This window comes from Oncorhynchus mykiss, chromosome 11, assembly GCF_057628025.1.
Source record: "Oncorhynchus mykiss isolate SJ-2025 chromosome 11, ASM5762802v1, whole genome shotgun sequence".
Taxonomy (NCBI): Eukaryota; Metazoa; Chordata; class Actinopteri; order Salmoniformes; family Salmonidae; genus Oncorhynchus; species Oncorhynchus mykiss.
The window spans coordinates 38604339-38618075 of record NC_143032.1 but is presented as its reverse complement, the minus strand read 5'-3'; the positions used below and the strand labels follow the sequence as shown (position 1 = coordinate 38618075).

Here is a 13737-nt window from a genome sequence, read left to right as displayed (position 1 = left end):
GGCTGGCCCTATTGTATATCCCATTAAAACTTTGTAGGGCTAGGCCCCTTTTTTCTCCTTTTCTGTCTGAATGACGTGCCCAACGTAAACTGCCTGTAGCTCAGGCCCTGAAGCCAGGATATGCATATAATTGGTACCATTGGAAAGAAAACACCTTGAACGTTGTAGAAATGTTAAAATAACGTAGGATTATATAACAAAATATATATGGTAGGAGGAAATCCAAAGAAAAACCAACCAGCCAGAGACCATCCTCTTAGAAATGCAAGCGAAAGGTCACATTGTAAAATAGCTCCATGGATTCCTATGGCTTCCACAGGGTGTCAGCAGTCCATGTTCAAGGTTTAATGCTAACAGTTTTTGTATGAGGACACAGTCTTAGAAATCCGTGTTTTTGCGCACCATGTTGAAGTTGTGCACCTGCTAAAATCGGTTTCCTATTGAACATACTTCTTTCCAAAATAAATATCATAGTTTGATTACATTTTAGGGTGTCTGAGGAGTAAATGGAACGTATTTTGACTTGTTGAAACAAAGTTTAGGGGTAGATATTCGGATTCCTTTCTCTGCAGTGGATTACTCAAATCGATGGCGCCAACTAAACTGAGGTTTTGGGATATAAAAAATGTTTAGCTGCGACCCGACCCTTTGGATGACAAATCAGATGAAGATTTTCAAAAAGTAAGTGATATGTGTTATATGTAACCTGTGCCAGTGGAAAAATACTTTGATGTGGGGCGCCGTCCTCAAATAATTGCATGGCATGCCTTCACTGTAATAGCGCATGTAAATCGGGACAGTGCAGTTAGATTTACAAGAATCTAAGCTATCAGACGATATTAGACACTTATATATACCTAAATGTTTAAAACCCATAATAACTAATAGAATTTATTTGAATTATGCTCCCTCCAGTTTCACCGGAAGTTGTTCCGCTAGCAGGACACCGATCCTTTTAAGACTCCATCTCAATGTCCAATTAAGTTTACCAGCGCACTAAACTATTCTTCTGACTGTGCTGTGATGTGATGTGATGTCTCTGGATTTAATGGGCAATAATGAAGACCATTGGTGATGGTTCACTGTTGTATTTTGTTTGTGGCTTAGTTAATTAAATCTAATTTGCAAGTGCAATCATTAATAGAAAAAGCTCATAGCAAACATGACTAGCGTTATCATCATGAGAGACACAACCTGTCAAAAAGTGAGAATCCTTTACACATACTGTACCTTCTCCCTATATCCACAAAGGCATGCTCAAACCCTGCAAACAAAGAGTCGTTAGGACGTCCCCAGCACGTCACGAAATGGTCGCTTGAAGTCGACAGGCGGTTTCTCCCCGCAGGTTCTGTCTAGTTCCCGGTTTGTCCCGGGCACTTCCCCGACAATGTTTTTTAGGACTTTCTTGGGATGTCCGGACATGGTTCCCTCAAGGTCTTTGTCTAGTTCCCGGTTTGTCCCAGGGAAGTCACCCGATGGTCGCTAAGAAACGTTCTACCCCCCAAAAGCAGAAAATCTAACCATGGTACGCGCACCCTAGTTTCATTACACATCACCCTTTGTTACTGTTTCCAAGTCCATCAAGGCCCTGATTAATGAACCACTGATCCAGTCACAGCTCTTTGGCAATGGTAGGGACACCCACACACAAACAGTGCCTTTGACAATGTGTTTTCAAGATACATAGTTGAAACACAGTACATGACTACACCATGTATGTGTATTCATACAGTCATTATTATTTAACATGTCCTCACCTGGAATTTGAATTCCCGACCTCTTGGTTCACAGCATTCTAATCATCCTGCTACGTCACCATGTCTGAATCAATGAGTACGGTTACAATAATGTGATTATTGTGGATAGTCAGCTTAATTTAATAATTTTATTAAAACGTTTACATGCTTTGCAAGAACAACAATTTTCCTAATAATCCTGTTTACACATCTGAAATCAGGCTACATAATGGCACTCTGATACATGAAGAAAATCCCCAATCAAAATAAATGTTTTACCACAGCGACCATGTTATTTTTGGGAAGCATATTTGATTCTGTGAAAACTACTTCTATGACGCATACATTCAGTTGCTCCGAATTCACTTCACTCAAGCTAAAGAGGGAGACTTGCTCGGCTGGTGCTAGCAAATGCGCAGATCAAATAATCGGCCTTCCAGCGGTGTAAGGTTTACATGTCATAATAATTTGAAAGATTTCTCAGAAAACCAGGTATTTTAATTGGCCTACGCTTACTTTAATTTTGAACAGACGCCGATTAATTATTAAGTTAAGCAGAGTAAAATGTTTTAGATTACTTTTGCATAATCTGCCTACTGCCATAATCAGTTTAATATCTAATTATTACTGTCTATTAATAAACATACTCAATTAATGATTTCACATGTATGCCTATTTCAACACTTTCCACTTCAAAATCAATCTCAGCTCTGTTAAAAATACACTGAAGAAAAAATATTGCATCTATTGTGGTGATTCAGGAGCAACATTAAAACAGAATAATATGACCCACCAATATTATACTATACTGAAAACCCAAACTCAAATTGCTGAAATAAGTCAATTAAATCGATTAGAGAAGAGTCAGATTAACTGATAACTAAAATAGCATTGCAGATGGCTCTCTTTTGCTAAGTGCAGAGATGTATTGTAGGTAATAAATGTGCAGGGGACTTCTGATATTTTAGTTTGTGGCGCAGCAGAAAGATAGCATATCCCCAAATCCAGAGGTTGTTGAGTTCAAATCCCAGGTGGGGTCATATAGAAAGTCAGTAGCGATCAAGTCATGTTGTATGTAATCATATTGTCAATGATTAAAGACGTGTACACTATTTTAGCTGAACAGGATACCACTTGCCTTAAAACCCCCTTACCATTTCATTTCTTTACTTATGGTTTAGAACACCTGGGACCGTTACATGACAAAACTCTTGATTGGACTAAGTCCAAAGAACATTCAGGGGACCATGACACAATGTCACAAGAAAGTCCTTAAAATGTCCCTGGAACTAGACAAAACTTTTAGGTGACCATGACAAAATTTCCCAAGAACATGCTAAAAAAGGTGCTCTGGGATGTCCCCGTGACAAACCGTGGACAAGACAAAACCTTCAGGGGACCATGACACAATATCCAAAGAACGTCCTAAAAACATCCACCAGGACGTCCCCGGGACATTCCGGTATCAAGACAAAACCTCCAAGGGACCATAACACAACGTCCCAAGAATGTTCAGGTCACCATGACATAATGTCCCAAGAGCATCCTAAAGATGTCCACAGGTCAAACCAGGAACTATAAAAAGGTCCCCCAGAGAACGTTCCCTTGGCATCATCATGCAATGTCCAAAGGACTAGTAAATGGAAAGTCCTGAGAATGTCCTAAAAAGGTCCTGACATGGTCCTCAGTGATGTCCTGTGAATTTACAGGGAACTAGACAAAGGTCCCCCAGAGAATGTTCACTTGGGACCATCACACAACATTCTTAGAATGTTCTCAGAATTTCAGTGGTATAATGTTGCGCTGAAACCCTTAAACAACCTGATGGGAATGTCGCCGAATGTCCTCAGGACATCCCTTGTTTGCTATATTGTATTCAGACACCTTGACTTTTTCCATATTTTGTTACGTTACAGTCTTATTCTAAAATGGATAAAATATATTTTTGAAATTCATTAATCTACACACAATACCCCATTTTACATTTTAGAATAAGGCTGTAACGCAACAAAAAAAATGTAAAGTCTGAATACTTAAAAAAATGCACTGTACAATCACATTAGTAAGTTCTCAAAAAATGTTGAAAACAGACATTCATGAACATGGAGATGACATGACAATACTACCCATCGATGTCTTCATGGTTGATCTTCCCCAAGCCTATCTCTGACCTTTTTAACCTGTCTCTCCTCTCTAGGGAGGCTCCCATTAATTGGAAGGCAGCCACAGTGCATACTTTAAAGGGGGAGATCAAACTGATCCTAACTTTTATAGGCAGATTTATATTTTGCCATGTTTATCATAAGTGCTGGAAAAAAAGTGTTAATAATCAACTGACTGGCTTTCTTGACGTCTATAATATTCTCTTGGGTATGCAATCTGGTTTCCGGTCAGGTTATGGATGTGTCACTGCAACCTTGGCCAAAGCTTTTGATCCGGTAGACCATTCCATTCTTGTGGGACGGCTAAGGAGTATTGGTGTCACTCAGGGGTATTTGGCCTGGTTTGCTAACTACCTCTCTCAAAGAGTGCAGTGTATAAAGTCAGAACATCTGATGTCTCAGCCATTGGCTGTCACCAAGGGAGTACCCCAAGGCACGATCCTAGGCCCCATGCTCTTCTCAATTTACATCAACAACACAGCTGGAGCAGTAGGAAGCTCTCTCTGCCATTTACATGCAGATGAAACAGTCTTATGCTCAGCTTATACTCAGCTCTACAACAAAGCTTTCTTCGTGTCCAACAAGCTATCTCTGCCCTTAACCTTGTTTAGAACACCTCCAAAACAAAGGACATATTGTTTTGTAAGAAGAATGCCCCTGTGTGATTACCAGCTCTGAGGGTTTAGAGCTTGAGGTAGTCACCTCATGCAAGTACTTGGAAGTATGGCTAGACGGTACACTATCCTTCTCTCAGCACCTATCAAATCTGCAGGCTAAGGTTAAATCTAGACATGGTTTCCTCTATTGTAATCCATCCTCTTTCCTCACAGCTGCCAAACTAACCCTGATTCAGATGACCACCCTACCCATGCTAGACTACGGAGACATAATTTATAGATCTGCAGGTAAGGGTCCTCTTGAGAGGCTTGATGTTCTTTACCATTCGGACATCAGATTTTCCACCAATGCTCCTTACAGGACATATCACTACACTCTCTACTACTCTGTAAACTGGTCATCTCTGTAATTCCGTCGCAGGATCCACTGGTTGATTCTTATTTTTAAAACCTTCTTAGGCCTCACTCCCCCTCTGAGATACCTACTGCAGCCCTCATCCTGCACATACAACACCCGTTCTGCCAGTCACATTCTGTTGAAGGTCCCCAAAGCACACACATCCCTGGGTCGCTCCTTTTTTCAGTTCGCTGCAACTAGCGACTGGAAGGAGCTGCAAAAAACAATCAAACTGGACTGTTTTATCTCCATCTTTTCCTTCAAAGACTCAATCATGGACACTCTTACTGACTGCTGTGGCTGCTTCACTTGATGTAGTGCTGTCTCTACCTTCTTGCCCTTTGTGCTGTTGTCTGTGCCTAATAATGTTTGTACCATGTTTTGTGCTGCTTCCATGCTGTGCTGCTGCCATGTTGTTGTCATGTTGTGTTGCTACCATGCTGTGTTTTCATGTGTTATCTAGGTCTCTCTTTATGTAGTGTTGTGGTGTCTCTCTTGTCGTGATGTGTGTTTTGTCCTATATTTTTATTTTATATTTTAATCCCAGACACCGTCCCTGCAGAAGGCCTTTTCCATTCTGTTAGGCTATCATTGTAAATAATAATTTGTTCTGAACTGACTTGCCTAGTTAAATAAAGGTTAAATAAAAAATACCCAGCAGTGTAATGATGCATCCCAGAATTGCGACCAGGGCCCCTGTACTGAGGCCAGCAGGAAGTGTGTAGGGCATGGCTCCACACGATTGGGCCACACCGTCCGAGTCACAGTCACACACGTTCACTGATAAGGTGTTGGTGCTACTGAGGGCAGGGCTTCCATTGTCGACAATCAACACGGGCAGTCGATACAGCATCTGCTCCTGTCTACGAAACCCTCCACGTTTCGTTACGATAGATGCCGTGTTGTCTGGAAGGGAGGGTCATGAACATGATCAGTCAGGAAGAAGGGGAAGAGTATTTAGAGATCAAATCCTGCATAGTCTGTGATGAGCCTACAGACTGTGGATCAACCCTAGAATGATTGATATCATCTCTAATTTAAAACAACCTTAATATAGGAGATTTCTTTATCTCACAATTCACATAGCTGCAGAGACAACTTTATACTGTTTTGTTTTTATGCTTTGTTTTTTATGCTTTGTTCTACAGTTCGCAAAAACACTACAGTAAATACTTACAGTATACTACAGTCCGCAAAAACACAACAGTAAATACTACAGTATACTAGTCAGCAAAAACACTAGAGAAATTACTACAGTATATAGTACACTTTTTTTTCACTATTATTTATACTATAGTAAACTGTAAATACTACAGTATACTATAGTATTCCTACGATAGTTTATATACACATATGAATAGTAACAACTGAGGAATAGAAGAGAAAGCATAATGGCATAATGTCAGGGTAGTCCAGATTTTTTTTTACATAGGAGGAAAATATTTTTGCAAATGGGCAGGATACCGTTGGTGATTAAATTATACTTTCAAATTGTGTCATTACATTTCAAAACCTGTTTTTGCCTGCACACTTCTAAACCTGCAATTAACATTCATAGATATTCTTATCCATTGAATGGATTTAAAGGTGAAAGAAACGTGAATGAGCCATCAGAATCATCCTCAGAAAGTTTATTTCAGCAACTACTTTCAATCAAAAAGGTTTTGAAATGTCTAATGCTTTCAAATCCAATATTTACAAAGAACACTTCTCAATCCACACTTGGCCATGGTTGACCCTGATCTTACATACCTTACAAACCCTGATCCCTTACATTAAAAATGTTCCTCACATTATTCTCTGTTGTCGGTAATGGACTGTTGTGAGATAATTGGAGTAATTTGACAAGGAGGAGACACCTACCTTTGTTGTCTCGGAGAGTGAAGTTGCTGTTGCTAACCACAGACGCAGTTAGGGCAAAGTAGAAGAGATGACCACTGGGAGGCTCATCCTTGTCCACGGCACTGATGGTCTGGATGACCTGTGGAACACATGACCACACACATCCACTATGATTGTCTGAACCTCTAATGACACAACCAAATTGTGAAGCTGATCGATTGATTGATTGTTTGATTGATACAATTGCCTAATTGTTGCCACTAAAAGGTCATAAATCCATATCTGTAGTTTCTTTGTTTTAGCCTGGCATCTCCATAAGAATTAACTGTGCTGGTTGAACATGGTGCCTAATTGCGTTCACAGGTTTGAATGAATTTACAAACTAGCATAAATCTCGCTTAACACAAGGCCAATGCAATAGCGTAACTAAAATGGTGCTAATGAAGCTGATTTTGATTCATAGGAAATGTTTATTTTATAACGTTAGCTATTATTTTACATCACTTAACACTTGCAGTAAGTGCTTTTTTTGGCAAGAGGAGCCTAGGGATGAGATTCTCTCTGAAACATTATAGGGATGGATTAAATTGTTTTTTTTCCGTCATCAATCTACACACAATAACCCATAATGACAAAGCAAAAACAGGTTTTTAGAAATGTTTGCAAATGTATTAAAAATAAATAACTGAAATATGACATTTACATAAGTATTCAGACGTTTTAATCAGTACTTTGTTAAACAACCTTTAGCAGCAATTACAGCATTTGGGTCTTTTTGGGTATGACGCTACAAGCTTGGAGCAATTGTATTTGGGAAGTTTCTCTTATTCTTCTCTGCAGATCCTCTCAAGCTCTGTCAGGTTGGATGGGGAGTGTCAATGCACAGCTATTTTCAGGTATCTCCAGAGATGTTAGATCGAGTTCAAGTCCGGGCTGTGACTAGGCCACTCAAGGACATTCAGAGCCTTGTCCCAAAGCCACTCCTGCATTGTCTTGGCTGTCTGCTTAGGGTTGTTGTCCTGTTGGAAGGGGAACCTTTGCCCCAGTCTGAGGTCCTGAGCGCTCCGGAGCGGGTTTTCATCAAGGATCTCTCTGTACTCTGCTCTGTTCATATTTCCCTCGATCCTGACTAGTCTCCCAGTCCCTGCCGCTGAAAAACATCCTCAAAGCATAAGGATGCCAACACCATGCTTCACCGTGGGGATGGTGCCAGGTTTCCTCCAGACTCGACGCTTGGCATTCAGGCCAAAAAGTTCAATCTTGGTTTCATCAGACAAGATCATCTTGTTTCTCATGGTCTGAGTCCTTTAGGTGCCTTTTGGCAAACTCCAAGCTGGCTGTCATGTGCCTTTTACTGTGGAGTTGCTTCCACCTCGCCACTTTACCATAAAAGCCTGATTGGTGGTGCTGTAGAGACGGTTGTCCTTCTGGAAGGTTCTCCCATCTCCACAGAGGAACTCTGGAGAGTGACCATCGGGATCTTGGTCACCTCCCTGACTAGGGCCCTTCTCCCCTGATTTCTCAGTTTGGCCCGGTGGCCAGGTCTAGGAAGAGTCTTGATGGTTACAAACTTCTGCCATTTAGGAATGATGGAGGCCACTGTGTTCTTGGGCACCTTCAATGCTGCAGATTTTTTTGGTACCCTTCCCAAGATCTGTGTCTCGACACAATCCTGACTCTGAGCTCTACGGACAATTCCTTCAACTTCATGGCTTAGATTTTGCTCTGACATGCATTGTCAATTGTGGGACCTTATGTAAACAGGTGTGTGCCTTTCCAAATCATGTCCAATCAATTGAATTGACCACAAGTGAACTCCAATTAAATTGTAGAAACATCTCAAGGATGATCAATGGAAACAGATGTAACTGTGCTCAATTGCGAGTCTCATAGCAAAGGTAAATAAGGTATTGATGTTTTTTTTATATAAATTATAAAAAAATCAAAAATCCTGTTTCTGTTTGTCGTTATGAGGTATTGTGTGTAGATTGATAGTCCAATTTATGTTTTTTTAATCAATTAGTATATTTGAGTTCAACCACAATATTTGTTGTATAATCTTTTTCTGTATTTTCTGGTGGATTAAACTGAAATAGCAACCAACTTTCTATGGCTTGTTTTAAAAATAGTGATATTTTGGAGATAAGTTTATTTTCAAATAACCGAAAGTGAGAGGTTGTAATCTGAACAAAGGGAAAAAGGACATTCTTTAACATGTGGTGAGACATTCTTACCAGTCTGCTAGAAAACCAGTTCGGATTTAAGTATAACATTTGTATGACTGATGCCTTTACTAATATTTAATCATTCATGCCCTCCAAATTCATTTTCATTACATAAATAGGCCAGTTTAATTTTGTCTGGCTTGCCCTTCCAAATAATATTGAAAACATGTCTCATCATTGTCGGTGATTAGGACAACCACTGTTGTGTCGTCGGCTAACTTAATGATGGTGCTGGAGTCGTGACTGGTCATGCAATCGTGAGTGAAAAGGGAGTACAGGGGGGGACAGAGCACGTACCCCTGAGGGGCCCCCGTGTTGAGGATCAGCACACTATGTGATTATCTGAGGACTGCACCCCGCACACAAAAGCATTACATTCATATCAGTTCATTACATTCATATCAGTTCTGTTATACTCACAGATATTATTTAAAACATTTTGGAAACTTTAGAGTGTTTTCTATCCAATACTACCATTATATGCATATCCTAGCATCTGGGCCTGAGTAATAGGCAGTTTACTTTGGGCACCTCATTCATCCAAACTTCTGAATACTGCCCCCTAGTCCAAAGAAGTTAAAAGCACTTCATGTCTACAGACGTGAGTGCTACGGGTCAGTAGTCATTTAATCAGTTTACCTTAGTGTTTTTGGGCACAGGGACTATTTTTTACAATTTTATTTCACCTTTATTTAACCAGCTAGGCCAGTTGAGAACAAGTTCTCATTTACAACTGCGACCTGGCCAAGATAAGGCAAAGCAGTGCGACACAAACAACAACAGAGAGTTGCAAATGGAATAAACAAACGTACAGTCAATAATCCAATAGAAAAAAATATAGATAGGGTGTGTGCAAATGAGGTAAGATTAGGGAGGTAAGGCAATAAATAGGCCGTAGTGGCGAAATAATTACAATTTAGCAAATAAACACTAGAGTGATAGATGTGCAGTAAATGAATGTACAGGTAGAGATACTGGGGTACAAAGGAGCAAATTGAAAAAAAATATATATATATGTATGGGGATGAGGTAATTGGATGGGATATTTACAGATGGCCTATGTACAGGTGCAGTGATCTGTGAGCTGCTCTAAAAGCTGTTGCTTAAAGTTAGTGAGGGAGATATGGGTCTCCAGCTTCAGTGATTTTTGCAATTTGTTCCAGTCATTGGCAGCAGAGAACTGGAAGGAAAGGCGGCCAAAGTAGGAATAGGTTTTGGGGGTGACCAGTGAAATATACCTGCTGGAGCGCATGCTACGGGTGGATGCTGCTATGGTGATCAGTGAGCTGAGATAATGGCTTTACCTTGCAAAGACATATAGATGACCTGGAGCCAGTTGGTTTGGCGACGAATATGAAGCGAGGTCCAGCCAACGAGAGCATACAGTGGTGGGTAGTATCTGAGACTTTGGTGACAAAACGGATGGCACTGTGATAGACTACATCCAATTTTCTGAGTAAAGTGTTGGAGGCTATTTTATAAACGACATCGCCGAAGTCAAGGATCGGTAAGATAGTCCGTTTTATGAGGGTATGTTTGGCAGCAGGAGTGAAGGATGCTTTGTTGCGAGAACGGAAGCCTATTCTAGACACATAGAATATGTAGACATTTACAAATACTTAAGTCAGAACCGTCCAGGGTAGTGATGCTGGATAGGCGTTCAGGTGCAGGCAGCGATCGGTTGAAGAGCATGCATTTAGTTTCACTTGCATTTAAGAGCAGTTGGAGGCCACGGAAGGAGAGTTGTATGGTATTGAAGCTCGTCTGGAGGTTAATTAACACAGTGTCCAAAGAAGGGCCAGAATTATACAGAATGGTATTTTCTGGTTAGAGGTGGATCAGAGAATCACCAGAAGCAAGAGTGACATCATTGATGTATACAGAGAAAAGAGTCGGCCCGAGAATTGAACCCCATAGAGACTGCCAGAGGTCCGGACAACAGGCCCTCTGATTTGACACAATGAACTCTGTCTGAGTTCATAGTTGGTGAACCAGATGAGACAGTCATTTGAGAAATCGAAGCTGTTGAGTCTGCCGATAAGAATGTGGGGATTGATAAATTCGAAAGCCATGACCAGGTCGATGAATACGACTGCACAGTATTGTCTTTTATCGAAGGCGGTTATGATATCGCTTAGGACCTTGAGCGTGGCTGAGGTGCACCCATGACCGGCTTGGAAACCAGATTGCATAGCGGAGAATGTACAGTGGGATTCGAAATGGTCGGTGATCTGTTTGTTAACTTGGCTTTCAAAGACCTTAGACAGGCAGGGTAGGATAGATATAGGTCTGTAACAGTTTGGGTCTAGAGTTTCACCCCCTTTGAAGAGGGGGAGAAAGCTTTCCAAGCTTTCCGATCTTTGGGGATCTCAGACGATACAAAAGAGAGGTTGAACAGGCTAGTAATAGGGCTTGCAACATTTGCGGCAGATAATTTTAGAAAGAGGGGGTCCAGATTGTCTATTGTTGTCTGCTTGAAACATGTTGGTATTACAGGTTAAAAATGTCAGTGAAGACACTTGCCAGTTGGTCAGCGCATGCTCTGAGTACACATCCTGGTCATCCGTCTGGCCCTGCGACCTTGTGGATGTTGACCTGTTAAAATATCTTACACACATCGGCTACTGACAGGATGATCACACAGTCGTCTGGAACAGATGATGCTCTCATGCATGTTTCAGTGTTACTTGCCTCAAAGCGAGCGTGGAAGTAATTTAGCTCGTCTGGTAGGCTCCTGTCACTGGGCAGCTTGCAGCTGTGCTTCCCTTTGTAGTGTGTAATAGTTTGCCACATCCGATGAGCATCTGAGACGGTGTAGTATGATTCAATCTTAGTCCTGCATTGATGCTTTTCCTGTTTGATGTTTCGTCGGAGGGCATAGCGGGATTTCTTATAAGCATCTGGGTTATAGTCCTGCTCCTTGAAAGCGGCAGGTCTAGCCTTTAGCTCAGTGCGGATATTGTCTGTAATCCATGGCTTCTGGTTGGGGTATGTATGTACAATCACTGTGGGGACGATGTCATCGATGCACTTATTGATAAAGCCAGTGACTGATATTGTGTACTCCTCAATGCCATCGGAAGAATCCCCGAACACATTCCAGTCTGTACTAGCAAAACAGCTTATCATCTGCTTATCATCTGATTAATCTGACCACTTTTTTATTGACCGAGTCACTTGTGTTTCCTGCTTTAGTTTTTGCTTCTAAGCAGGACTCAGGAGGATAGAATTATGGTCAGATTTGCCAAATGGAGGTTGAGGGAGAGCTTTGTATGTATGTGTGGAGTAAAGGTGGACTTGACTCTTTTTCCCCTCTGGTTGCACATTTAACATGCTGGTAGAAATTAGATAAAATGTATTTAATTTTCTCTGCATTAAAGTCCCCGGCCACTTGGAGCGCCGCCTCTGGATGAGTGTCTTCCTGTTTGCTTACGGCCGTATACAGCTCATTGAGTGTGGTCTTAGTGCCAGCATTGATTTGTGGTGACAAATAAACAGCTAAGAAGAAAAAATATGAAATCACTCTTGGTAAATAGAGTATCATGATACACTCTACCTCGGGCAAGCAAAACCTCAAGGTATTAAGCCTCCATGACATTCGTGATTTCCTTTAAGTACATAAGGTATATAGATATCAGTTTGATTTCTATTACGGCCTATTGAGGTATTTAAAACGCTATTACAATCTCACATCATAATAATAGTCTTGTATTGCTTCCAGGTTTGATAAAGGGTTATATATATTTTCAAAGAAGCATGGATCATCATTATTTGTATGTGCCAAATCTGTTTATGGTCCAATAACATATTTAAAATCAGCCATCTACCTTTAGGATCTGTTTGTATATTTGTAATTTGTATATTCAGATCAAAGTTATTGTTGATTAATATCATCACCCATTTTGAATTTTTACGCCCACGGGAGAAGTATATCCCCCCCCCACCCACAGTCCTTTTTCCACACAGCTTCATCTACAATTGTTGAATGAGTTTCCTGTAAACACAAGAGAGCCCTTTGAACGTAAACTTGTTTCATTTTATTATAAATGCTTTTTTTTATAGGAATACCTTCTGGAACATGTGAACTTCCATGTGCCTTAATATCAAAATTGTATGCCATCTGGAAATACCAATACAATTGTTACATTTTGAGCGCTAGCTAGCTAATATTGGACCTGGTTGTTTAGCTACCTGCAGATTCATGCACGGTAGTAACATTATGAGTTGGGATTATGGTTCATTGTTTAGCTAGATAGCTACATAGCTAAACAAAAAAACTCCACTATTTAAGTAACCATTTCTATAGAATGTTTATGATGTCACTGTCAATAACAGTAGCTGGTAAATTCGCCCTGGATGTCTACTCCAATTTTCAGAGAACTCTTGTCTGAGTTTTCCAGAGTGCAGAATAACTGACAAATTTATGAACGCTCAACACCCGTTGAATGTGGCTGATGTCAGTATGCGTGGCAAAAAAACGTAATTAAATTGTTGACAGCAGCACAGTTGCAGTCACGAACACACTGGAATACATTGAAACTGTCACACCAAGATTTGTTTCACCTGTCTTTGTGCTTGTCTCCACCCCCCTCCAGGTGTCGCCCATCTTCCCCATTATCCCCTGTGTATTTATACCTGTGTTCTCTGTTTGTCTGTTGCCAGTTTGTTTTGTTTTGTGAAACCTACCAGCATTTGTTCCCTTGCGCCTGTCTGTTCTTGCTACTGTGTTCTAGTCCTTCCTGGTTTTGACCGTTCTGC

General features: G+C 40.7%; 1 protein-coding gene across 1 annotated transcript in view; it reads right to left on the bottom strand.

Annotated features, from left to right (window-relative positions):
• The window catches only part of LOC110535674 (cadherin-7-like), a 94156-nt gene that overhangs the window by 16470 nt on the left and 63949 nt on the right, over window positions 1-13737 (bottom strand). Inside the window, exons 10-11 of the mRNA XM_090189051.1 lie at window positions 6776-6893; window positions 5567-5818 (exon numbers count right to left, since the gene is read on the bottom strand). Of these exons, the coding sequence (XP_090045177.1) occupies window positions 5567-5818; window positions 6776-6893 (370 nt within the window). The remainder of the gene's footprint in view (window positions 1-5566; window positions 5819-6775; window positions 6894-13737) is intronic.